This window comes from Hirundo rustica, chromosome 9, assembly GCF_015227805.2.
Source record: "Hirundo rustica isolate bHirRus1 chromosome 9, bHirRus1.pri.v3, whole genome shotgun sequence".
Classification (NCBI taxonomy): Eukaryota; Metazoa; Chordata; class Aves; order Passeriformes; family Hirundinidae; genus Hirundo; species Hirundo rustica.
The window spans coordinates 17,307,925-17,335,686 of NC_053458.1; the positions used below are offsets into that span (position 1 = coordinate 17,307,925).

A 27,762-nucleotide genomic window follows, 5' to 3' on the forward strand; every position below is an offset into this window, starting at 1 on the left:
CGCGCTGCTCTCGCCATGGCCGCCTACAGCAAGTTCCTCACCGCGCGGCACTCCGCCATCGCCGGGGCCGCCGCCGCCTGCGCGCTGCTCTGCCTGCTCAGCAAGCGGCGGGCGGCCGCGCAGCACGGGTGAGCGCGGGGCCGGGCCGGGCCGCGGGGCGGGAGGGGCCGGGCGAGCCGCGGAGCCGGCGCCGGGAGGCCGAAGCAGCGGGAGCCGCGCTCGCCCTCACGGCCCTGGGCCCGGCGGAGGGACGGCCGCGTCCCTGTGCCGCACACGGAGCGCTGCCACGGCCGCCTTTCGCCCGGGAGGCGGCTCCTGGGCGCAGCGGTCAGTCCGCTTCCCCCCGCGCCTTCCCCGGCGTGAGGCGGGTGCACCTCTTGCGAGCACCCGACCGTCGCCGCCTTGTTACCCAAATTATATTGGCTTTTTTTATTTTCCCGACTAGGAACGAGTATTAACACTTAACTTCTAGGGGTGACCGCGTCTGCATACACAATTAATGGACTCAGCTGCTGTTTGCCGCCGTGTGACAGTAAGATACACGGGCAACGATTTCAAAGGGACCAAATCTGGTGCTGTTCCCTGTGAAGTTGTCTTACAGGTATATGGTATAGGGCGTGTCTTACAAAGCCTTACAAAGTGCTGGTACCGCAAAGTGTGGAGATGAAGAATATATCGCAGGCTCAGTCCTTTCACGGTTTTACTGTGTTTGTGATTGTAGATTGTTGACTATATGCTTAAGACCTGGTATGTTGCGATATTACAGTTGGGTATCTTGTAGGCACTACAAAATTACACTGAAATGGACTTACTCAACAGACTTAAGTAATAACATACCTGAGATTAAGCAATGATCCAGTCTTATTTTACCTAATTCCATACATACACAATATCTGTAAGAGTTTCATGGAGTTAGGTAACTGTCACACAACACGGCAGACATTGATACGCCACTGACAAGTCATACATTTGCCACCTTACATTGTTTTTTGCATGAGAGTTAAAACAAGATCCTGAGCTATGGCTGCGAGTTACTGTTCTATCAAACTCATAGGGAAGGGAGGTTTTTTGTCAAATATCTCTGCCTAAGTTAGTGAAATACCACTTTTAAAAAGCAAAAAAGCTGTATGAAGGGGAAAATGATGAGCTCAGATTTTCACCTAATTTAGTGATATTTGTAAGGAATACTGAGCCATGCTGATGTTCTAGGAAGCATTTATGTATTAAGTCAGACCAAGAGTATTCTTTTAAAGCGAATCTTGGTTGTTCACACTTACCTTGCTCTGCCTTCATTGAGGAATGATCTTGGAACACACAGACCAGTTTACATTCAGGTTGCAGCACATCTTCAGACGTAGATGCAAGTCCAGTGTAGTTTTGAAGTGCATTTAGTATATTCCCGCTGTTAGTTGCATTAATATGATAGAAACAGGCTACAGCCTGTCCAGAGGAATCTCCTTATACCTGAAATAGATATTATGTGGGTCCTGGGTTGTCTCCATTGAACTGTTTTGCTTTCATGTCTTCTGATGTTGATCTGCAGGACTTGACAATGGCAATGCATGCATTAGCTTGAGGGTCAGTGTATGGAGAGTGTTAGTCTAAATGCTGAAGAGTATTTGGAATGTGTCTTTCCTGTGTGGAGCTTCAATTTTGCTAGATAAAGTGTTAGAAATCTGAGGTATTCATATATATTAGGTGGACCAAGCATTATTACAAGATTAGTGGGAATTGGGAAGGGGAGATAACTTATGGCTTACATTCCAGCTAATTCAGTGGATGCATGGGCTTGTGAGAGCCTGACCTGATCTGTCCCTTTTCCTGTCTCTGTACTGCAGTCTTTCTGATACCTTGTCCTTTACTACTGTAGTCTCTTTAGTCATTCTGCCTTCTTGAATTTATTAGAAATGCTGTTGCTAAAGTAAGTAAACTTGCTTGCAAACTTGATTTTTCACCTCTGTGTATGTGTTTTACACTTTTGAGTCCCTCCGCAGCTTAGGTCTTATTTACTGCTGGTACTGTATTGTGGCCATGGATTCCAAACTCTAACATCCAACATTCGGTTGTTTCAATAATAGCTATGCTGCTACTTGAATGCTATTGTGAGGATGGTTTTTGCCCACTGGTCTTCGTTCTTTTCTTCATGTTTCCCTGTGAGGCAAACCTTGCCAGGAGCCTTACAGAATGCTACCTATCAAGCCTAGGCAGTAGGTAAGCTACATTGCCTATATCACCAGCCTAGACAAAAGCATCTGGTTATTACCATTGCCTCATCCTCCTTTAGTCTCATTAGTTCATGTATCATTCATTTCTTTGTGCTTTGTTGCTAATCTAAATTATAGCATACTTTTGAAAAGGATTGTCATCGTGCCAAATCTTTATATTTTCAGCATTCTTGTGCTGGTATATGATGCTGACATACAGTAACAAATGCACAACCTTTGAAATTCGCAGGGCCTAGTGTATACTTTAACATCTGTGTTGTGTATCTCTGACTCTTTGGGAAGAGGAAGAAGTTGGGAGGGCATGGCTGTCCTAAATTTTTGTACTTATTCCTAGGGAGAAGAATTTCACTTGGCAATCTAGATAGTCTGGAAGAGGACTGGTAGCGTATCTGCTGCTTGAGGTTAACTGGCTAAAATACATGAGGTGATTTAGTTTTGTGTGTGTGAATTCATTTGTTGACCTTGGTGTATAATGCCTGAAAGTGTTGTGTCATGCTAGTGTGAGGTGAATTTCAACTTCTTGAATTCTGGAAGGTGAAATTCTGGTTTTGAGCTGTGTAGGGGCAAAGGTAAATGTTGCAGTCCTGAATATAACCAGCAAAATTCTGGGCTTCACATTCAGGTGAATCATTGAAGTGTTCTAGTGCAACTGTAAACTTCTTTCTTCCTCACATAGTTTCAGAATACACACTAATAACATACTTTGTGTTCAAAATAACATTTCATGTCTTCCTCTTATTTCATGTGTTTCTGGAGTAACTACCATTTTTCTGTTAGATTTTGTGTGCTTTTTTAAGTTTTGCTGGAATGTTGGCAATAGGTCTGCTGCTGGTTGAACTTGGAAAGTAAAATAACATACGAATAGAGAAAAAGAAAGAAAATCTTTTAGCAAATCAGATGTGTTTGAATATGTAACAAGAAGTTATGTGACAGGCTCTTTGTGTTGTATGTGTTCATTTTTATATAGAATAACCAGCTACAGGCATGATAGCAGGAAAGAGAGGTAGCAACTTTTACCTACTTTTCTGCTGTCAAACAGTAGGGGCAAGGTTCAGTACAGCTCATATTGAGTAGTAATGTATGAATAATTAAGCTCTATGTGTTATGCCAACCTGCCTTACTAGGTCAAAGATCACTTAATTAGTGCTGCCTGGATTAGTCACAGATGTTATTCTGTAAGAGGTGTTACACTGCTCTTTGATTTTTACAGAACTGAGAGGTGGTGTCTCTTGCAATTTACAATGCATTATTATCACACTTTTCTGAAGTCTTCCAAAGTCGAGTGATGTAGAACTGTTTGCTTATAGTAACTTGTTAGTTTTTCGTCTTGCTTCCTTGGAGTAAAACATGGGAAAAAATGCATCGGTTCTTTTTCCAAGTTGCTCTCAAAAAGTCTGTTTCCTTACAAAAGCTTTGTGTTCTTTTGGGAAGGGGGAAGTTGTTGTATCTAAATGCAATTATGACTTCAGTTGTAGTATTTGGGTTTCTTAGAGTCAGTAGTTCTTTGAGAAGCTACCTTATCCTGGGTTTGTAATGCAGAAAAAAAAATCTGTTTATTCTCTTGGCTTAATCCTGCCTCAAACAAGAAGCAACAGAATATTTGCTTAAGATTTGATTGCTTCAGAATTAAAACCTTAAGGGGTGTTGCATAAAGAAGCCGAATATTTTTCATTATCCTTCCAATAAGAACTTTTCCTGAGTATCTATGTGGTTTAAAATAAAGAACTTAGACAAGTAGAGAATGAGCTTGGCTTACTTTCAGATAGAAGGTATTTAACTCATACAACTTTCTGATGGAAGGAGGGACTGAAAGGAGTAATAGAAGATAGTTAAGGTAAAGAATTTGAAACTGTAAGATTAGGGAATGGGAATAAACAGTTTAGAGTAATAGGAAGGCATTTGTAGTGTATAGGAACTTGACAAAATATTTTAGAATCTGCTCGTAGACACTCTGGTCTTTCCTATCACCTAGCTGCATTCATTAGAATCCAAGAAGATGCTAGGAGGTGGACACAATTTAATATAAACTGAACCTCTGAAACCCCTGTGATGGCATCCCACCTGTGAGGAAAAAAATGAATAAAGCAAGAATAGTGCATGCTTGTGTCCTTAGAGGTTAGGCAAGCCTAAAGTGAGGGGAAAGGCTCATTGAGTGGAGAGAGGTCGAGTTGCAGAGTGGATATCAAATAGGGTTTTGCACAGTTCGCCTTGGATGACACATAACCAGCGCTCCCACCTGTCACTGTGCTCCTCAGCCATTGTCTGCTGACAGAGTGGCAGCATGTGTCACTCACTCAGTGGATGTCACTGCTTATGTCCTCGGCTGCGCAGCCTGTGAACATGCAGTTTGACAGTGATAGCAGTGCAATCAGTGATTGACAGAAGTGCAGAGGTGACAGACACATCTTTGGAGGTGCTTTGAAACATAAAATAGGAGTTTAAATATAGCAAGTGGTAGTTGTAGCTTGAAACAGATGGTGCATTTTTATTCCATTTGTGTATATATAGGATGTTCTTCTCTCTTCTTCTCTCCGTTAGTTTGTGTCATTTTCTCTAGATTCTGAATATGTTTGGGTGGGCTTTGCCAGTGTACTTTAAATGAGGGACCTGTTCTAGCTGCGTCATGGCTTTTTGACAGGAGGGGTGAAATTATGTTGCTGCAAGTTAATGGACTGCTTTTGTATATATAAAAACCTTAAAGGGAAACCGTGTTACTTGGAGGAAAGGGGGCAGATAACAAAAACAACTTTATGCTAACAACATTGAAGTAAATTTATCCTGAATGTGAATGTGACAATCCAGTCTACTGCTTGCAGTAAGTGCACTAGCATTGAGGGGAAAAAAAAAAAACAACCCACAAACAAACAAACAAAAAAACCCAAACCACCCAGAAAGACTAAATATACAGATATGATTACTAGAAAATACATTGAAAGTGCAGTCTTGTAGAAAAACCTGCCTGGGGCTCAGGAAACCTGTCTTCAGCTGGAGGGTATGGAGACAGGAGAAACCAGATGACTCAGCCGTAATCCTAGCGTTTAGGCTGCCTTTGTTTGGGGCCTGGCTAGCTAATTAGTGGTTTCTCTCTTAATTAAGTTGCATAAAGTGCTTGCTGTCTAAGGCAAGACTTAGTGTGAGTGTGTGTAACAGTGTAAAACTTCTTAATTTTTTAGGAAACTACTAGGAATCTCTTTCCACTGTTAATCATGAGGGAGATCTGCAGCCACAGCTCAGGCCCAAGCACAGCTTAAGACAAAATTAATAGTGCTGAGGTTTTTCTTATATGTAAGATACGTTCTTGAGATGCACTCTTCTACTGAAACTTAGAATTTCCTCTCCAACAGTTCTGCTTTGCTATCGTCTTCTCAAAGGTTTGTAGAAACTTTTTGAGCTTTAGCAACGCAGAGCTCCTCTTTGCAGTGACATAGCTCTCTGTGACCTTCTCAGAGTCCCCTTCTTGCTTGCCTGAATACATTCCCCTCACATTATTTTTGGTTATGCTGCAACTAGCCACCAATCTAGAGCCAAGAAAGTTGTATTCTTGGTTTGTGTGTGTGCTCAGAGTGTACTGTGTAAATGGGCATGCTTTTGGATTGTGCCCAGGCTTCTGAGTAAGATTGCTGCCCTTGACCTGATATAACTGTACTGTTGCTCTCTACCCCTCTGTATGAGATATGCACTATGAAACTCTGCCTGCCAGTGAGCTACATCAGACTTCTCTCACTATAGCTGTAATTTCTTCACACTGTTGCGCTGCATCTTTAGTCTTTTGAATTTTACTCTGTCTCAGTAGTATCTTGACTCCAAAACTAACCTCAAAACTGCACAAATAATCATGAACTATTGCAGAATTCTTTATTTTGTGTGATTTTTGGAAGCTGTGAAAAACTGCACAGTGCAATTCCAACATGTAAGGTTTGCAGGATACAGAGATTGCCTCGAGGTAACAACTCTGCAATGCTACATGTAAGGTTTGCAGGATAGAGAGATTTCCTCGAGGTAACAACACTTTGAAATGCTACACTTAATCCGAAACCAGATATTCTTTCTTTGCACTGTGTTGAACAGAAGCAAGTCATCCTAACTGTACAGAAGAAAGGTAGCATGACCTGAAATTTGTAGGTTTTCAGTTAAGGACAGTGTAACATTTTAAAGCCCTTACTTCCTCATCATGTGTCATTAAACAGTAAGTCTTGCTTATCACTCTCTTCATCTGCAGTTCCCTGTTAGGCTTAGCTCAGTGTAGATTGCTTCCTCTGAACTTTGTTCTGGATGGAGACATGTATTTCTAAAGGCAGTAATACTTTAACTTTTTCCTGTTTGCTATTAAATATCACAGAACTTGTATGCCTGAGACCTTTCAGTGAGAAGACTCAGGCCTCTTGAAGGCTTTTCACGGTTTCTCAAATCACTTTCTTCTTCAGTAGTGCTGAGAATGATTCTGTTTTGAGTAACCAGTATTGTTGCATGTTTCTTTAGAGAGAATAGCCGCACTGGTATGTAAATAGTCAAAAGAGCAAGTGCTCTAACCAGTACTTATTTGGAGACTGGAATTGCATGATTTCTCCCTCCCCAATGGGCTATGATACTGCCCTTGAAATTGGATCAGCTGTCAAATGCCTGTTCAGAGTCCTGAAACTCTATTAGTTTCTTTAAAACGCCTTACTGGTTTGGGCTGATGGTGTTTCTCAGTGTAGGAGAAAGGGGTTTTGTTGTATTGCCTCCTGTCTACTGGGTAATTACTTGCCTATTTACTTCTCTTTAGAGAGTTGCTATTCAGTTACCATGCACGGATGAATGACAAGTTTGGTGTAGTTGTGTCATCCCAGGTACTGCTGACACCTTCCTCTGCTTTTTATATCTATGTTTGCTGTAAAGGCCCTGTGCAGTTAAGCAATGGGTAGCAGGCTACATCTGAAATGCTGCTTTTCCTGAAACTTCCTCAGGTGGTGTGTGTTCCATTATACGCCTAGACTCTGTGTTCTTAAAAACATTTTACGCATTGAATTCAGGCTGCTTTGTTGAGGGCTTTGTGCAGTTAGATCTTGAAAATATATGGTGACAAGTTCCACTGTTTTTGATTCACTCTTGGAAATGTTTTACTACTGTATTTTTTCTTTTTTTTTTTTTCTGTATTTTGTCTGGATAACGCTTTTCAAAAACCTTTTCATTGCCATTCCCCCTTGTCTGAGCGGCACGAAGGAACAGTGGCTCTGTACCAGGGAAGTTATCTGCAGTGGAGAACTTGGCCAGCATGTAGCACTTCACTCCTCCACCACTGAGGCTTGTGATGCTCCAGCATTAAGTAAATGAGAGGTCTGGAATAATGGAGAGCTTGAATCTATTCCAAGTGTTAGAGCTCTCTGCTGTAACCAGATATTCTTGCTGGCTAATTGAGGATGTTATGTAGGCTTTAAATTCATTGAGAATGCAACCACCATTCTCACAAAAAAGTTCTAGAATAGTACAATGGACTCTGGACTAGTGCCAATAGGTATTGGACTGGAAAGGTTTTATTCCAGGCAGAACTATGGCACAGTCTTTATTCACAAATAAAATGAGAGCTATGTAGACACATTTATTTTTTTTTTCTTCTAGACTTCATATTTTAAGATTCGTTCCATTCTTTTTGAAGTATCAGTCTTGTTTTGAGCTTGCACAGATTTTTTTTTTTTAGAAAAAAGAGAACAAAACACTTTTAAAGCTTTTTTTCATTAGATTTTAAATCTAAAAATGCTTAATTTTTATCTTAAACTTTATAAATATAAATGCTAATTAAGTGTGAGTTCATAATTAAATGTAAGATCTTGATTTCTGAACAATCCTTCTTTCTCTTTAATCGATAATCAGTTTCATCTCAGTTTTTTCAGCTGCTCAATTTCTCTCAACAGCTACTGTAAAAAAAAATATCAATAAATACATCAAAGATGTTCAGCTAACTGCCAGAATAATTCTGGGCCTTATCTTCCTCATAGATTACTCTATTAATATATTCACTTCTGATCCTTTTAAAGCTGAAATAGTTGCGTACTATGAGTGTTGTTACTTCAAACATTGGCAGAACTTGAAGCAGTGCAGCTTATAGGAATTACTAGAGCGTGTCTGGGAGAGCAGTATGCTTTCATCTTACATTTTGACAAGTCATGAATCATCTAGAGAAATAACCACATAGTTTGATAACTACTTATTCATGCTTAAGAATACTACTTTCCTCCTACTGCCAAACCAAACGTGATTGGACTGATCCATATTCAAATTTTAAAAATTAAAGCCAACTTCTTCTACTTTGAAAAATTATGAGATGTATTGGGAAGTTTCTTGTACCAGAAAAGCATTGCTCTTGTGTCACCAGGGTGTAGTCTCCAATTAGATTTTCTTAGACTTTACACCCTGTTACCATTTCCACATATGTACTTCCATCACAGCCTGATTAAATGTTATATCTCTTCTGAACTTTTATTATTTCTCCCCCAGTCTGGCCCCTGCTACCCTTCATATTCTTTATTTTGTTTTTTTGCACAAGTAGTCTTACAAGATTTTTATCTTCTCTCAGACTTCCGTCTCTGTTACCTTTAATTATGTTCTTGCTAAACTGGCAGATCTCCCTTCTTGCTTTCATGATCTCCTCCTTCCCTTCTTTTCTCATATTCCTCTGCTACCTTGCCTCTTCCTTTCATAAGTTAGGAATTAATTTTTTTTTTTCCATTGGCCAGTAGCATTCATAGGTCTTTGTAATCATCATAAATTAAAACAGGCACAGCTTCATTCTAGATGTTTTCTTGGCAGAGTTATAAAACACAAGTGTGAGATGGTGCTGTTGATGACGTTGTGGCATAGCTGGTTGTGTGGCAGTCTGCGCCTGTTTTGGTGTTGTAGACCGAAGGAGCAGTGCCTGTCATAGTTTCTGCTTTCTTGTAGTGTCCTAGGTTCTGCCATGAAAGTTTATGAATGTTGTAGTTTTAAGGCAGCCTGCTCCCAGGGTTTTAATATTATGGTTAAGAAAACTGCAGTTTAATATGGTTGGTGGCTACTTTTAAACTACATAAATTCTCCAAATGGCTTCATGTGCTTGTCTGATGCTTGAGTGCTCCGAAAGGAAGAAAGACAAACTGTAACTGTCTTGTCAGCTTTTCTTTCTTAAAAGTAGAGGCAGAAGAATAGCACTGTGCTTTTGAAAGTTTGTTCAGCACCAATTGATAAATATTTTTCTACTAACTGTAAAACAGACTTAAAACTAACTCCCCTTTTAATGGACATCTTTGCAGGAACTTAATTTTGCGGGAGCTGGCTTTTTTTCCCCTGCAGCACGTGTTTATGAACAAATAATCTCTCTGTGTAGTAAACGTATTATTTTGAAGTCAAATAGGATGCAAAACAAATCTGGTTGGCTTATGTAGATAGTGCGAAACATCAAAGTTGGGTTGCTTGGATTGCTGAATCTACATTCTTTATTTGTGGTCAGTAGAACCATGTAGCCATGCTTGTAAAGTATGTGTGAGAAACAGAAGAACCCATGGAGTTCATGATACAGAGCCAAGGTAAAGCAGAACTTGGAGAAGAAAGGGTGAGACTTGGCTTTCCTGTGTGAAAGTGGTTGCTGGAATGAGTAGGGTTTCACTGGAATTACATATGCTGTATAAAAGCAGCACATAGGTTTGACGTAGAAGGTAGCCCTGCTGAAGACACTGTATTGCTTTAAAAGAAATGGGTAGGAATATAATCCCAAGATTTCCTCTCTGTCTTTTGTGTGTAGAGATCAAGACAAAGAAAAGTATGTTAATAACAAATAAATACTTTTTTTCTTTTCTCTGCAGTAAAAGAAGTGGAAAACAAGCATTGCAGAATAATGAGGTAATTCTTTCTTCATGTTGAAGTTTTAATATTCTTTAATAATTTTAAATAAATCTGATTTTTAAAACTTAAGTCCTGTCGCTATAGTTTAATCTTGGCTATGCTGCAAATAAGGTTTGAATGATACTTTCAGACTTGCATTGGTGAAACAAATGGAAGAATCAGGTTAAATCACATCACTCCATAATGATGGATGTTTGATGTGCACAATGTCCTTTTTATCTGTTATTGCCCTATGAATTTGTAAGGACTAGTGTTGTAAGTTTTTCTGTACAGATAGAAACAAACAGCTGTGTGTAGATTTGGTATAACTTGTATTTTTTATGTAAAAGAAAAATGTGTGGAACAAGATGTTGAGTCTGAGTTTCTAAATTAGAAACTACTTCAAACATCTGGTAGGAGGTTTGGCACTTCCCTGATCTTTTGTGTGTCTGTTAATTCATTTATTTGAAAGGGATATACTAAATCCCTTTAAGCTAAGATTTTTGTTTCGTAGTCAAATAAAATATGACAGACCAAAAGGCAGAGTCTGTGATTCTGGTGTTACAATGGTATGAATAGGTTCCATATATTTTCATCTTTCCTGAAAACTTAGAAAAAAGGCTTGCACTGGATAAATAGAAAGGTGTATACAAACAACATGTTAGCTTCTAACACACCTTGACTGTATCATCTACCGTAAACATGTATATTTTGGATAGCTATACCCATTTGTAAAAACATTAACTATCTTTTTCTTATTCCTACCCATCTTGGATACAGTTTTGCTGAATGGGATTAACAGTCTAAGGGGAAAAAAAAAAACTTCTAGGCAAGAAGATACTGGAATGAATATAAGTGCAGCACAGAAGTATAGAAACAGAGAAGGGCTGAATAAAGGGGAAGAACAGGTTTGACTCTCATATGTTTAAACATTTGGAAATGTAGCCATCAGACACTGTGTTAGTAATTTCTATTACAGGAAAGCAATAATATGTGTAGGATCATGCTTCATTAGGACTGGACAGTAGTCTTAGTTGTTTGGATTGCTTGGATTTTTGTGTAAATAAATTTTAATTAAAGTGTTGTAATCATCTACTGCATAGCTTCCTATTTGGCTAGAATTTTTATTTATGGCTTGCATTCACATAGGTTTTTGGAAAGGATGGGCCTATTGTTGACTTCATGCTATGAAAAACAGGTGTAGGCTTCTTCACAGAGCATTCAGAGTGGATCCTTTCCAGGTTTCCTGTCTGCCTTGTAGTATTGATAGCACTGATAGCATGGTTCACGTGAGCCTTGGGTAACAAAGGTAGCAGGATTAGGTTGATTAGACAGGACTTGTTCAAAGTACACATGTGCCCTTTTGGTCTGTTTTTGGGACTGAATTCTTCTGTCATTTCCTTACATGAAAGAAAAGAAACCTGGACCATTAGCTTTTAAAAAGTATTCAGGTTCGTCAGGACAGAAGATAGGGTTATATGGAGTGAACAAATGAAACTGACTCAACTCTCCCACATCCAAACACCTTTTTTTAAGTCTGGTAGATATACCTAAGTAGGAGTGTGTTGCACCATTTTGTAGAATTAAAGCAATAAAAAATTCTGGTTTCACTTGAAGCAAGTTTCTACATTCAAAGAGTTTAAACCACTGATTGTTGACAAAAAATGGAAAGCATCTTTAAAAACACTGGCTGATGGTGTCTTTTAGAGACAAGCAATGTTAAGAGATGTTTGCATTACAACATGCACTTGCATGTACTTTACTGCTGTGGTCTGCATTGTTTGTATATCATCTTTAACACAGAATTGAAATGAAAAGTATTTTATATCATAGCAGCTACTTCTTATTGCAGTTTGTTTTGATAGCTCCCAATTCTTAATTTAACTTGTCTGAACAAGTCTTAAGTTGGCAGGAAATACTGCAAATTCTGCAGAAGGAAGGTAGCTGTAAATGACTTGGGTAGGGAAAATATCACATCAATAGTTCAATAATACGAAAAATTCTCAATTCTCTTGTTTTGTTCTGTGTACAGCAGAAAGAGGGAAAGAAGGAGCGAGCGATGGTGGACAGAGTGTTTATTAAACGAATATGTCGAATCCTGAAAATAATGGTCCCTAGACCACTTTGCAAAGAGGTATGCATTGCCTGCAGTAATAAATAAAGAAATAAAGCTGGAGTCAAATCTTGTTCAAAATTACATCAGAATTTAAACCAGTGCCAGAATTTAAACATTACCTAAATAGGACCAAATTGTGCTATGTATTTTAAAATAGCAATATAATAATATAAAAGTCTACGTTATGCTCAGTTGTTATATCACTAAAGATTCCAGTTTTGTTTACAAGATAAGCCATTTACTGTCAGCTGATAACTACTGTTGTAGCATAACTTTTAAAAGGGCATCTGGGCTTGTCTTATACAAGGCAGTACACTTCACATGCAAATGCTTCCTATCTTTAAATGGGATGCAGTTCATTCATTATTTTGATTTAGTAACATATCCAGGCCAACCTGTATTAGAAAATAAATTTGTCAAAAAGTCTCTCAGCATCATTTTCAGATCATGCCTTACTAACCTAACTAATCACTGCTTTCAGTGATGGGAGAACTGGCTCTGTGAATAAGGGAAGAACAGAGGATGTAGAATATTTTGATATCAGGTCTCACTTAATACCTTGATATCCAAACTGAATTGGATGGATGAGTGGACAGTGAAGTGGATGGAAAGCTGTTGGTCTGACTAGTTACTAGTGGCCCTGTTTTGAGTAGGGAGTTGAAGTAGATGATGTTGAGATCTCTTGAAACCTTAAGGCAGAAAGGTGTCTCAGAATAGCAGTAACTATTCCTGCAGTCCTCCATCTTATAATGTGTGTCCAGTATATGTATCAACCAAATACACCTTTTTAAAAGGCAAACTTTCACCATAAAAATATAATCAGTACTTCATGAAAAGTATTGTGTGCTAATGTGTTTCCAGCAAAGTAAGCAAATACTGCCTTAGTAAGGGCAGCAGGGGTAATACTTTTCTGTTAGATACAGATGGATAACTTACTGGAAAGAAACAGTGAATTTTAGCCATTATTTAACTGTTGCACTTCTGTGGTTGTACTAGACAGGTTATTTGCTGCTTATTGCTGTGATGCTGGTAGTCCGCACTTACTGTGATATTTGGATGATTCAAAATGGAACAGTCATTGAAAGGTACCTAATATTTATTAAATAATAATTTTAAAATGTTCTCTCACGTGTTTAACAGGGAAAGTTACAGAATACATGTTCAGACATTTTATAGCTTGCTTGTTTAAAACTGTTGGAAAACTGGTATAGTTGCAGTTTGGGGAGGGACCACTATATTTTAGTAAATAAAAATAAAATTTCTTTCTTTTTTTTTTTAATCAATACAATTATTTTATTAAATTAATATTTTAAAACTATTTATTAAATATTCATATGGTAACATTTTGTACACTGAAGATTCTGAATTGTGTTGTTCTGAATGTCCAAGAAGGTGCTTCAGAATAGTGGGTTTATGTCTCAGACTTAGACATGTTGTGGGGATTTTAGGACTTTTATTTTTCCCAGTGAGCTGTTTGCTCCTGAGATTGATAAAAACAATGCTTTCAGTATTAATATGTTAGAAAGTGGTTTTTAGGCCTCCAGTTATTCTTGCTGGTCTTGTTGTTAATTGAGGCAAGTCAGAATTTGTCTCGAACTGTGAATTCAAAATGATACCATGTTTGAGGAGAGACACTTGGTGCTCTGTAGAATGGAAGGACTGCTTTGTTTTTCTTGTGAGAATCTGTGAAAGCAGAGAAGGGAAAGAACTGGTATTCTGTGGCCATGAATTTCTGAGCCCTTAATGTGGGCAGTTACAGAGGAGCAGACAGGAGATAACTGCTCAGTCTGCCACTTGCTACTTAGCTTACTTGAGGGTGTCAGACTGGATCCTAGTTTCCATGATGATTTTTTTCCTCTGTGAGTTTATCTACTTAAGACATGCAAGTTTATACTTTGTTGTTTCTCTTGTAACTGACTCTTAGCTGGTGGTCATTTACAGTGCTATCATTGGCCGCAGCAGAAAAGATTTCAAGAAATACTTGTTCAACTTCATTGCTGCAATGCCTGCTGTAAGTGCTTTTCTTGTGCTGACCTATTAGTAGAACATATTTTAAATGTAAATTAAGATTTTGAGGAAAAGATCTCGAAGGAGTGTCTTAAAACCTATGGAAATTAGTTGTTTTACAGGTCTGTATGAAAACACATTTGATTTTCTGGGTCCGGTGTGTGGGAGACTTTATCAGCATATTTCCTTATTGGTAGCAACTATTTTTTTAATAGATGTGTTCAGGTTTTCAGGTTAGTTTTGTTGATGTCAATTTTGACTTTAGGTTTGGGATTCCTTGGATTCCTTGGGATTCCTTGGGATTCATTGAAGATGAAGATTTTTTTAGACTAACTTTTTGTATTTCTTACATTTTTCACAGATTTGTTATGCTTTCTTCCACACTTAAACTTTCCATCAGTTTGTTGACATCTCTGATCTGCACCAGAGAGAAATAATTGTTGCTACCTGGTTCGCAATAAATTTTAAAACTGGTTGACAGATTTAAAGCAGTGGTTGGCAAACGGTGGCTCTTTTCTAGAGTTTATCAGAAGAGCTTGAAATATGTAATATGAATGTATTTTATCTTAAGTGGTGAGATCTGCTGGGACCTGGAGACAGAAACCTAAGCTGTGGTCCTGTAGACACTGTCTGACTGGTCTTAGGTGTGTTTATGGCATTATTGACTTTAAGGAGAGAACTGATCTGTTTTAAAATGTTTACACAATTCATGCTGCAAATTGGTCTAAATATATTTGATCTTGTTAGTTAAATATTATTGTCTCTTATTTTAGATCTCTTTAGTGAATAACTTCCTGAAGTATGGTCTAAATGAACTGAAACTCTGCTTCCGAGTAAGACTTACCAGATACCTCTATGAAGAATATCTTAAGTAAGCAACACCTTGTCTACAGCTTTTAAAAGTTGATTCAAATAATTTTAAATACGTAGTAAGAAGGTTGCAATTAACTTGCAGTCGAGGGTGAGTGGCTTATCCATGTTGTATATGCCATGGATACAAAGACAGTAAAGTTGGCTCAACTGGAGGCAAAAATTCACTGTACTGCTTCCATGATTGGGTCAGATTCCAAAGTACTTCAGGTGCCTTCATATGGTGAAGGCTGAATTGGACACATGAGCAGCTCCTTCTGTCCTTCTGCACTGAATTTTGGTTGTCACATGTGCTGTAGTAGAGTGTGTGAGGGTTTTCTAAGTTCAATAGCAGCATGAGCCTGAGCTTCAGCTCAGACATCCTGGAGCCTAAATGCCTAAACAGTCCTGCACCACTTAATGTGGATTTAGGTAGAAGCACAAGCTATGTTTATTCCATACAGTAATTTAATGTTTACGCTACTTAGCATCTCATTTGTATGAAGCAAGGATGTTCCAGTTATTTCAGATCCCAGGTAATGATTTTCTTTTTTCCTACCACTTAGCAATTGTTTTGTTTCAGAACTTACACATACTACAAAATGGGAAATCTGGACAACAGGATAGCTAATCCAGATCAGCTCCTTACACAGGATGTGGAAAAATTCTGTAATAGTGTAGTGGACCTGTACTCAAACCTTAGCAAGGTAAGTCTTCTAAGAGACAACCTGGAGTAGTAGCTGTAGACATTTAGGGTGGGGGTGTCAGCTCACAACAATTATGTGCGTTTGTATGTGGATTGTTTGGAGTGTGTTACTAAAAAAAATGTTCTCTCAGGTAGGTAGTTTTCAGAAGAAAAGCAATTGCTAGCTTTCAGTTACACTTAAATATTTTGTGTAGGGAGATGTGGTTGAATAAGCTTTTCCCTGTTTCTGCTGTGAGTTTTAAGGTGATTGGGTAGTGAATGAGAATACCTTGACATTCTTAGACTAAATTTTTTTTTTGATGCTATGTGTTCCTTACAATCTGAGTATGAGTAAAGTACAAGTTACTTTGTTCAAAAACTTCTGACCACAAAACTTGTAGATTATCTGTTTTAGCTTAGCGTGGAGGTTATAGAGCTTAGGAATGTTCCTTCTATCAGGAACATAGCCAAATCTGTGGCATTATCTTTTCACTGAATATTTCTCATAATTACTTCAGTTAAATTATTATGGGTTCTAGTCCACCTTTGATAAGTGAGCAGAGTTCATTACAGACCTAAAATAGCAAAGTACTCTTTCTATATGGTATGTATGTATCTGAAGATCATTATGTTTTTTTGTTCAATTCTTCGGCCAGTGATTTTGGGAAAGTCATGTGGCCAAGATTCCTTTTGTTTTCGCTTTTAGTTGGTATAATAAGCTAGTCAGTATTTTTGTACAGAGCTGTAATGTTCTTGGGGTGGTACATAGCTTCTGGACCATTTTATATTAGTTTTGTGTTTGTGTTCTAAGGCTTTTTTTCCCATGCTTCTCTTACAGCCCTTCTTGGATATAGTTTTGTACATCTTCAAGCTAACAAGTGCAATAGGAGCACAGGTAAATTGAGTGGGGTTTTTAGAACTATAAGCACATTTCCCTTCTTTGGTTATAGTCTTGTACCTGTTTGGAATCTGAGGAGAACTCTAGATGGTAGTTGTGGATCCCAAAATGATTTGAAGGGCTATGCTGAAAATGTGCATTTACACTTAATGTTTTGTGTGCTTTAGCGCCCTCTGTTCTGAGGCAAGCAAAATAAAATTTTCAGGTGTTTGATCAACAATTTGAAGGACCATGAAAGTTCTTTATTTTCTTCTAGTACTTATTTGGAAATCCTATTTAGTACAACACCCTTTTGACTGCTTATGTCTTGCATGAATTCCACTTAAGGGTGAAAATAAGTTAGCTGTTTCTGTGCAGACTCTGAAGGGGAGCCTTTTCTTGCACTGAGCTGTAAGACTCGATAAGCTGAATAATTGCAGAATTAATTCTTCAAATTAGTGAAATTATGCATTATCAGAAATGTTCAGGAGTTGAAAAGGACTAGCTGTGGGTCACATGCTGCAAATTTTGTTGAGGCAGACTTGTAGTAAGGCTTAACTAAACCTTGGTAACTTTATCAGTCTTGGATGTCTTTGTTCTGCTCTCTGTAGTAGTTATGTGCAGTTTATGCCAAATTCCATTTATGCCATTCCACACTTCAGTGGTATTTAATCATCTATCCTTTGTCTATGGAAACTTAGGATCCAGGACTGCTTGAGGCAGTTCAACAGATGTAGAGAAAAAGAAGTAGGCAGAAAGGAGGGAGAAGAGATGAGAGGGTACCAGTAAATCATTAATGAAATAAGCTAGGACATTAGGGGACAGGTCACACTGGGTGGTGATAACCTAAATAGAAGGCGTGGGTGGGAAGGACATCTGGGGACAGAGAATTAGTAAAATTAGTAAAGTAGTATCTGTAACACCAAAGAAGGTGACATGATGGGAATTGCAAATGTAATTGAATTGGCAACATGGGCACCTAGGAGGTGAGAACTAAGGGATTCATGCTTTCTGGGCATTTTGGATACAGACACTGTCATTTGAGACCACCTAAGCTTTTATTCTTTTTTGATATTCCCAGGGTCCAGCTAGCATGATGGCATACTTGATTATTTCAGGGTTTTTCCTTACACGTTTAAGGAGGCCAATTGGCAAGATGACTATTATAGAACAAAAGTATGAAGGGGAGTACAGATATGTCAACTCACGGCTCATTACAAACAGGTATACACTTACTTGGATGCTAAGATATAAGTGACAATACTGAGGGGTAAATGGAAGTTTTGTGTTAGAATATACTTGGGAAGTGTGATGCTGTCAAGTCTGAGCCAAGTATTTGCGTCTTTATGTACTGTAAATTAATTTGTATGTGCATTATATTCTGTAGTGAAGACTAAGTGGGGTATAATAATTCTATGTTCTACTGTTGTGAAAAAGTATAAACCCTTATTTCAGAAAGTAACTGAAAGTGTAATATTCTCATATTTTATGGCTGACTTTTTTCAAAGGCTGTCTTTAACAAAATGAAGTTGCATTATTTTTGTTTGTTTCATTTAGTGAGGAAATTGCTTTTTATAATGGAAACTTGAGAGAAAAACAGACTATTCACAAGACTTTCCGTAAGCTGGTAAGCCTCTTTTATCTCTTAAAACATTTTAAGCAAAACTTAATTAATTCTATGATGATGATTCTTGACTTGACTTACAGTAGCTTGGTGTTTTTGCTGCTACATTCATTAGACTGAAAAATTAGCTGGTAGGCTATAAGCAGAACAGAAGTTTCTGCTAGAATGGACTTTCTCTTGCCGCTTACCTCCTTGTCACCCACCACAGTTACTGTTCTCACTGTTTAATTTCACGTGTAAGTTGTTTTTGGTCACAAATGCAAGTCTTTGCCAGCAGGGACTCTGGTGCAGTGCTTACCACACTTAGAGGCTTGTTAATGTATCTGAGGTACTGAAGAATAACTGGAAGCAAATGTCTAATAAAAGGTAGTAAAAAAGGTACTGGTAGAGTTTGAACTTCTTTCTTCTGTAATTTACCAGGTGGAACACTTGCATAATTTCATCCTGTTCCGGTTCTCTATGGGATTCATTGATACTATCATTGCCAAATGTAAGTGTGTGTCAAGTGCTAATGGATTTCTATAAATAAAAACACAAACTTTTTACATAAGAAGTGTCTTTTTTCTTACTGTTTCAATTAATATTTATTATTAATGTGTAGCTTAATATTTATTCTTTATCTGCAGACCTTGCCACTGTGGTTGGCTACCTGGTTGTTAGTCGTCCATTTTTGAACCTGTCTGATCCTCGCCATCAGAATAGCACTCATGCAGAACTTTTGGAGGTAAATAGAATATAATTAAAACAACCTCTAGATTTTAAATTTTGTTAGTCCATGTAAAGAAACTTTCTTCTACTTTAGGATTACTACCAAAGTGGAAGAATGCTACTGAGAATGTCTCAAGCTTTGGGCAGAATAGTCCTTGCAGGCCGTGAAATGACAAGATTGGCTGGGTAAGATTAATAGTAAGAATCTTTCTCATCTCAATTTCAGAAACTGATTGTAGAATTAAAATAAGCTTATGTGCTTTGTTCCTTGCAGTGTGCTAAAAATTCAGCAATTAAAACCATTTCATGCTGAAAACACATCTGAAGATGTGCTAATTATATCCACTAGAAATTTCACATCTAGATACTACTAGAATGCAGTTTGAATGTTTAGTTGAAACCTTGTCAAATGCTCTTAAATCAATCAGGTAATGATTATTTAGCGAACTTTTTTTTACATCATAAGAAGTAAAATTTAGCTCTTACAGAAAAAGGAAAAGGAGCTTGTAAATATAGTCCATATTAGACAACCTGGTGCACCTAAAATATAAACATACTGCTGCTGTGCTGGGTTGAATAAATTTGTCATTTTAGCAGTTTGACAGAGTGCTCATTAGAGCCTCTATGGATTTGTTTTTTCTTTTTTTAAGTTTCACAGCTCGAATCACGGAATTAATGCAGGTTCTGAAGGACTTGAATGGTGGCAAATATCAGCGTACTATGATAGCACAAGAAAAAGGTAGATGTGATATAATATGCAATATGTGCCTCTCTGTGTAGCATTCCAGCACTAATACTTCTTTTCTTTATTTAAGATGGAGATAAAAAGCCGCCTCTCTCTTTGATACCTGGATCTGGTGAAATTATCAACAGTGATAACCTTATCAAGTATGTTTGCAAAGTTTCCACAGGTTCAGTAGTTCAATTTTTTTAATGTAGACTTTTTTTAAAGTCTTTCTCTCTATGACCATTAATAGAGGTCTGAATACCTGTTACTATAATTTGCAGTTCTTGTTGTACTTTATTTACTAGTAACTCCACTTCACACCCACTCAGCATTTTTGTTCTGTAAGCCAATCCTTATCCTCTCATATTAGCAGAAGATGAATTCTGCTCTCTGGACTTGGGCTTTTTGGTAACATTCCTACTATCCTTTAGAATATGACTTCTCAGACTATCTTGTTTCCTCTTAAAGTATGTTAGTTGTGGATTTTATTCCATTATATAAATGATGTAAAAATCAGGGGCAAGTCTGTATTCATTTTCAAAGTACTTGTAATTCTGCATGCTTAGAGATTTCGTTGATGTACTTGTGATGAATTCCTTCATTCTTTGCAGTCTGAGGAATGTGGTACTTAAAGGCATAAAATACAGCCAGTTAAGAGATCAAACAATCTCAGTCTGGACAATGTGGAAAGCAGATAGGGAAGTAGAAGGGAAAGAGAGGAAGGAAGGGGGAGAAGATATGATACAGCTTATTTTATTCATTAAAAAAAAGGCAGGGGCAGGAGGTGAGCAGAGAAGTCATTCATTGTTGGAGAACTAGTGAGATACACTTCGCTGTTAGGTTTAAAATGCCATGCATCCTTAAATTTAGGTTTATATCCACAAGATGTTTTGGAGAACAAAGGCTTAGAAGGATTAAAAAAACAAATACAGGTGATAAAACCAAACCTGTAGATATTTAAAAGCTAGTGTACCTTTTTGAGCCAAGAACTTCTTTAGCTGTTAATAGTTGGAAACTGGAAGAGTGAATGAAGTACTGCTGAAGTGTTTCTCAGTGCCTTAAATCTCTGAAGTAAACACACAGTATTAGCTTCTTTTAGGCAACTGTTGTTTTTTCTTTTTTAACTTTGCAATATATACAGGTTTGATCATGTTCCATTGGTGACACCTAATGGAGATGTTTTGATTCAAGACCTTAACTTTGAGGTAAGTTTTTAGTGTCATAGGAAACAATATTAATATAAAGTTTTCTAGGGAAGATGATAGCTTCAGAGATCATCCCATTTGTGAAGTGCAAACAAATCATCATGTTGGTTTTAAAAAAAAAGGCAGTAGCTATTTTACCCAAGAAGGGTTTTATTGTTACAAGTGCATTTTCTTCCAGCTGCAATTGGTGCTAAACCAGTTGGGGAAAACCCCTTATTATTGCTGGAAATTGCTTGTTGTAATGCCAGAAAGGTGTGTACGAGCATATGATGATAGCAGATTGTCTCAATGATTTAGAAGCTTTCAGTAAAACTTCCTCACCACAATTTTATGTGTTTGTCTTGCAATTTTAGGTTCGATCAGGTGCAAATGTGCTGATTTGTGGGCCAAATGGGTGTGGGAAGAGCTCCCTGTTCCGTGTTCTTGGTGAGGTAAGGGAACTTTATAAAACGTTATATATAGAAGAGAATGCAAAGCACGGTTTTAATTGAACTTTTGTCAAGTTCCAGTCTTTTTCCTTTTGCAGTTGTGGCCTTTGTTTGGTGGGCGTTTAACAAAACCTGTAAGAGGAAAGTTGTTCTACGTTCCTCAGGTGAGACCAAATACCTATGCGTGACAACAGTGTTCTCTTTCTTTGTACTTTGACTGTGTGTAGAAGTATTTGACATATCTCTTTGGTTCTAATTGTATCTCAGAGACCGTACATGACTCTTGGAACGCTCAGAGATCAAGTTATATATCCAGATACTTTGGAAGATCAGAAAAAGAAAGGGATTTCTGACCAGGTAATGATAATTAGTTCCTTAACCCTTTGTCTTGCTCAGGATGAGTAATGATTCCAATTCAGAAATACTGAAACTGCTATGAAAAACAGTGCATTTAATAGGATTTTAATATTTACCAGGGTTGGTAGTGTTATGCTATAATCCTTTATAGCTTTTTTCAACCACTTGTCTTTTGAGTTTGTGTAAGCTTTATTTGTCGTTCCTGTTTCCATAAAAGGTGCTGAAGGAGTACTTGGATAATGTCCAGCTGGGTCAAATCCTGGAACGTGAAGGAGGCTGGGACAGTGTTCAGGACTGGATGGATGTGCTCAGCGGGGGAGAAAAACAGAGAATGGCAGTATGTCTCAAAAGCATAAATGATTAACAGATGCAGAACATAAGTAAAAAGTAGAATCTGAACTGTAACTTAGTTTTATTTATTAAGTATTAGTATTTGACTTAGAAGAGACCCCCAGATTTGAAATACGTAAATACTGAGAAAACGACTGAAAATAGTGGGCTTTCTACTCAAAATATAAATGGAAATACTTCTAAACATCCTTTCACCATGTCTTGTGATTTCATAATATAAACAGAATTTCTAAAATAATTGTGTTGAATAAAAAAAGTGTAAGATAATGTGCAAATTTTGGATTTTCAGGGTTCAGTGGGTATCAGCTTAATTCCCTTTCCATAGTAGATTTTTGGACACTAATTCTTAGTTTAATTTCTAATACTGCACCATTGCTGGTAGTTCTGTATCTACAGTATCTGTTTCTTTTGGCTTGCATTCCAGATGGCAAGGCTGTTCTATCATAAGCCCCAGTTTGCAATTCTGGATGAGTGCACCAGTGCTGTTAGTGTGGATGTAGAGGGCTACATTTACAGCCACTGCCGAAAGGTGAGCTCTTTGTTTCTGCAATTATCTCTCAGTACATTAACAAGAAACCTTAAATGGTACAAGGTTCACGCTTCCTTATGCCTAGTGCATAATTTTTTTTAAAAAAATGTATCTGGAAGAAAGCTTAGAGGGGCATACAGCTTTATGCACACTAGAATTCAGTGATCATTTTGTAGTCCTGGGATAATTTAGATGTACATGTAGCCTCTGTGATATACAGAGAACTCTTACTAACTGCTAAGTAATTTTACTTTTCCAGATAGAGTCTTAGAATGTCAAGTTAGGACCAAATAATCTAAAATTGTAGAATGTTCTCTTGTTCAAAAGGCTTCTTTTGTTCAGGGTAACAGAAGTGAAAGGCTGGAAGGTAACATTTCCATCTATTTTGAGATACGAAAAGCCAAGCATTCTAGGAAAATATGATGATGCTAAATATAGCTTTGTGTTTCCTTGTCCTCTTAAAGTCACCATTTCAGGTTCTCTGTTAGTGCCATGTGAAATCAATAAGATTCAGTTTCACACCCTAGTCTGGGAAGGAAAGGGGTTGAAATGACATAAGTTATTGAGTAGCAGTATTCCAGAATGACAATGGAACAAAGCTGTGCTTTCATTTCCACTGAAATCCATGCTTGAACCTAAAGGAGCCCTCTGTAGTAGTGAATGGACATTAGGTGAGGACTCTACAGGAGAAGGAGCATTATTTCATGAACTGGTTTTACCACAGCGGTATCAATACCCTGATAGTTTTTAAAGTCTGTTTTCCATATACGTCGTATTCTATTAACTTGAGTGTTTGTTTGTGCTTGCCAAGTGCCTAATGCATGTTGCTGAAAAATAGAATTCCTGGTTAGGCTGTCCTTGCAGAAAGAAAAAATGTTACCTTGCTCTATCGCCAGAGTCATTTTGTCCTTACTGCTACTGTTGGGCATGAATAGTTGGCTGAGTTGAAAGGAAAGAGAGGAAGGTTATTCACTTTAAATTGTCACTCCAAGTTTGTAATTCATTACAGCTTTTGTAGGTTTGGGATTTTTTTGTTGTTGTTAAAACCCCTTTATTCACCAGCTTTATTGTTTTACCTGCTGCCTCCTGCCTTGCTTCTTTTACTCGGTTAATTCTATGTTTGACAAAGCTTTAGGAGAAAAAGTATGGTGAAATCAATTAAAAATGATCAATTTCTCCTGACTGCTTTTTTCCCCCGCCTCTACAAAGTCTTGTAATAAAAGCTATGTGTGTATAGTGTTAATAATAGTCTGGAAGTTTGTGGTTATGAATTTAAGGTCTTCATCTGATATAATACTGAAAAATAGATAACACCTAACCCACGAGAAGAATTAACTGTTTTGTGGGTATTTTTGTCATATAGGTTGGAATCACTCTCTTCACTGTTTCCCACAGGAAGTCACTCTGGAAACATCATGATGTATGTGGTCTTTGCTTTATTCAGAATATTTGTGGGTTTTGTTGACTGACTGTATGAAATTGATTTGCTGATTCGAGGTGTTATCATTTCACATCCTAATAGGTCATGTTCTGTTTGGGTTTTTATGAGGTTTTACTTTTCATAATCCCATTTTACTCTTTGAAATATTCTAATGCTTTTAGTTATGAAATAATTCTATCCAAAAATTTTATATGTATCTATAAAACATGAGAAGCTTGCTAGATGATTAAGTCTTCTTTCTTAGACTCAAAAAAATACTTGAAGTAGAATTCAGTGAACAGCATGGATTTCTTTGCTTTCGTTATATCTAATATCTAATTTATCCTTTTAAAGAAAGGTCTCTAAGATGTGGACTTTTTTATTGCAAACTAAGGTTTTACTGTTCTTTTTATGCAGACAGACTGTACATATGGATAAAAATGCTGAATTTATATGCAGGAATGAATCTGTGCCCTACGTATATTGCCACAAAACCCAACAGACCAGTGTTAAGTCTAGATGTGGCTCTTAGCAGACTAATGTATGATATGCAAAAATAAAATTTAACATTTTTACATTGACATGTGAAGTGGGAGCAGCTTACCCTCTGAGTTTAAGATTTTGCTAAAACTTTTAAAATGTTTTTAAAAGATTTTTAAAAGTACTTCAAAATATAATTTATTTAGGTCTTTATAGAGCTGGTGATTTTTGTGTGGTTAATAACATATGTTGGTTTTTTTTCAGTTCTACTTGCATATGGATGGCCGAGGAAACTATGAGTTCAAGAAAATAACCGAAGACACAGTTGAATTTGGATCTTAAAATCATGAACTGAACTGCTAGAGACTGATGATTTCAGGAAGCGTGTAGAATGTCAGAGAATGTACCATAAAATTACTCAGCTTGTTAAGCATTTACTATTATGTAGGATATTGCTAACTGTGTATATGTTGGTTTAATTATTGATACGTACTAAGAATGTCCTTATTCTTGTGGTTTAAAAACCTGCCTAAATTAAATTGGGCTTAAATTAGTGTAACCTGATTCATCCTGGGATGCAAACCATTTGAAATCGGCTGATTTGACTTTTGTAGACCTTCTTTCCCTTCAGTGAAAAACCCTGTTAAAATTAGGGTTGCTACCTCTCTTGTTCCTGCAAAGTAGTCTTGGATTTTTGCTCTGTTCTATGCATGTTTCAGAGAGATCTCGCACGGTGCAGGACATGTCCCATCTTCAGATCTGTGCCCTTTTAAATGAAAGAGCCTTTTCCTTGTCCAAGCCTTGTGGTGTAGCCAATGTGCCCTTGCTGAAAAAGGATGAACTGAAACTAAAAGACAAAACTAATTCCTTCTGGTGTTTAAAAGAAAAATTAAGGTTGTTCTTTGTTGGGATTTGGATTCAACTTTAACTTCTGTCTGTCCATGCAGTTCTCTCTGCAGCTCAGCTCTAGTTCTCTCCCAGTTTAGCAAAAGCTTCATCCATCCTCCAACCCAACTGTCCTTTTTCTGTCAGAGAAATATTGTGATAATGAACGGTTGAGAGGAGGTTAAGGGAGGAAAGGATCAACCCACAAGAAAAAAACGTGAGGGAAAGAAAAGTGATGATCCTTGTATCAAACAAGCCTGTGAACACTTTTAGCTCTGAGGAAATGAATGACTCCCACAAGAAGAAACAGAGAAAAGAATGTGGGTGCAGTCATTCCTCAAACCAGTAGAGGTTATAGTGGGCTCAAAAATGTTAATCTGTGAAAGAGCAGACAGTGTTCAGTCCTGTAGCAGTTACTTTTTCCAAGTTCCTCCTTTTCTCTCTCTTCAAAAAAATCTGATCATCTTAAAGTTTTAGCTGCCCTTCAGGTCTGAATTTGAAAGCAAGTGATAATGGTACTCTCTGTTTGGTCTTCTAGGCTGTAAAGTCTGAAACAATGCTTTCATTCTTCATATTTATTATCTTATTGTCATGATGTTTCTTGATTTCCGATACAAATTATTTATCAGTGATTCTCTGTGTTTTGTATCTTCAGTCCTTGCTGATTTTCTTGTTCCAGCTTCCAAATCCCCTCAAAGGAACCAAACTCTTACAATAGTTTACTGTAATTGTTTTTTTCATACAAATGATTACTGTGGTTGTCGTTTGACTTTGACAAACATAAATGCAGCAAGGGTTTTTTTTGTGATCAGGGAATGGGAAGGTATAATTCAAACTGAATTGCTGTTTAGGCTTTAAAACAACAACAACAAAAAAATACAATACCTGTTGTACAGTGAAGGTCTAGTAGTTTTTTAGTGTTCCATGTAAGATATAATATAGGAATGCACTACATGAAGGCATGCATAAAATATGCAATACATCTGTACTTTGTGCATCTTTTATCGAGGGTTTAGATTTTAAAAAGCCTCTACTTTTTATAAAATGAATATGTACTTGGATGCACTGCTGTTTGTTAATTTTTACCCAGTTTAATTAGTAATTTTCTTTCATGTTGAAATTGCTACCTGTTAATATTTTTCCTTTTATCATAGTTCTTGCCCCTACCTGTCAGTATTCTTTCAAAGTACTCGAATGCAAACAGCTATCCTGGTACAAGAATCTAGTGACCACAGTAGAATCAGAGTATAATGCATCAATGAAGATCCTAGAAGCTGCTCTCTGAAGTATAGCATACTCAAGAGAATAAGGTACCGGAATGATTTTTGCGCTTGTTTTACAGGAAGGCACACAGGTGCCTGATTTCACTCATCTCTTGTTTCTGTTCATTCAGTCTCACATCAGCCATAGCGTAGCAGGTAGCGGCATGCTGTGTGTGAGGCTGTAGTCTTTTTCAAAGTGTAACCATGGAAATAGGGATGCCAGATAGGTAGGTGGTTGTGTGGCGAGGTTTTTTGGTTTGGGGGCTTTTTTGTGGAAGTTAGCACAAATGCAACTTCTGCTCTTAGAAGGGATGTTTTAGTAGCTTTTTATAGAGACAAAGAAAAAATTAATCTCTAAACTGAGAAACTTGCTACGATCTTTGTGATTAGGGCAGTCTTTTGCAGTGGAGTAGTGAACTTGGGATACTTTAATGTATTTTTAATGCTAAGAAGCAAAACCATACACAGCACACTTACATTGCCCCCAGCAGCCAAACCCAATTGTATTTTACAGTTTTATTGGTTGTAACAGAATTTTGTGTAACCTTGTATTTATTTTTAAAACTAATGACAAGCAAACAAACAAAAAAAAAATCTATCTCTACAAGCCAAGGAGGGATCGGTTTGCCTTTAGGTGCCATGAAGTTTGTTGAAACTGAGGATGCTGGTATCTCCTTAGGGCCAGGACTTGTGTTTCTAAATATTCTGGAAGGAAAGAAAAATATTCTTCTGTGCTTGATTGTAAGGAAGGCTTATAAAGAAAATAGAGAAAAGAATGGTATTTTAGAATTATATTCTTAAAAGGCCTTACATTAAAGTGTTTGGGATAGACTTGATCTAATAAGAGATTGTAAAAAAATCTAATGAAAATGATTGAAATTTTAGTTCTGTTGCAGAATTGCACTGTGATACTGTATTTTAGTTATTTCTTTAATAGCACAAGTTGGAAGTTCATGAAATGGAATTCTGAGCTATCTTAGTAAACAACATACTGATGAATACTTTGTCTCAAATTGTTGGTGCTTTGAAGATGGTACTGGAAGTAGTCAAATGGCTGCATTTCAATGGTGGGAAACATTCCTGTGTGTAAATACTGTAAAGTGTTTTGAAGGGGGAAATGGCGCTATGTAAATGTAAGACATTAAGTGCCTCTGAAATAATAATAATAATAATAAAATCTAAAGATAAAATATA

General features: G+C 37.3%; 1 protein-coding gene across 5 annotated transcripts; it reads left to right on the forward strand.

The window, feature by feature from the left end:
* Positions 1-27,762, forward strand: ABCD3 (ATP binding cassette subfamily D member 3). Of its 5 annotated transcripts, none has more exons than XM_058421767.1 (24): positions 589-601; positions 2,079-2,211; positions 10,040-10,076; positions 12,091-12,192; positions 13,171-13,259; positions 14,116-14,185; positions 14,955-15,052; positions 15,614-15,737; positions 16,554-16,610; positions 17,674-17,816; positions 18,150-18,219; positions 18,637-18,706; positions 18,843-18,940; positions 19,019-19,110; positions 19,575-19,663; positions 19,740-19,812; positions 20,793-20,856; positions 21,210-21,287; positions 21,383-21,448; positions 21,552-21,641; positions 21,859-21,978; positions 22,417-22,521; positions 23,885-23,941; positions 24,686-27,762. In XM_058421767.1, the coding sequence occupies exons 2-24, from the start codon at positions 2,081-2,083 to the stop codon at positions 24,761-24,763; spliced, it is 2,001 nt and encodes a 666-aa protein (XP_058277750.1). In that variant the 5' UTR covers positions 589-601; positions 2,079-2,080; the 3' UTR covers positions 24,764-27,762. The 5 variants fall into 5 exon arrangements, with proteins under 5 accessions (XP_039928904.1, XP_039928905.1, XP_058277752.1 ...); XM_058421768.1 differs by having other exon boundaries at positions 12,094-12,192; XM_040072970.2 differs by lacking the exons at positions 589-601; positions 2,079-2,211 and adding an exon at positions 1-128.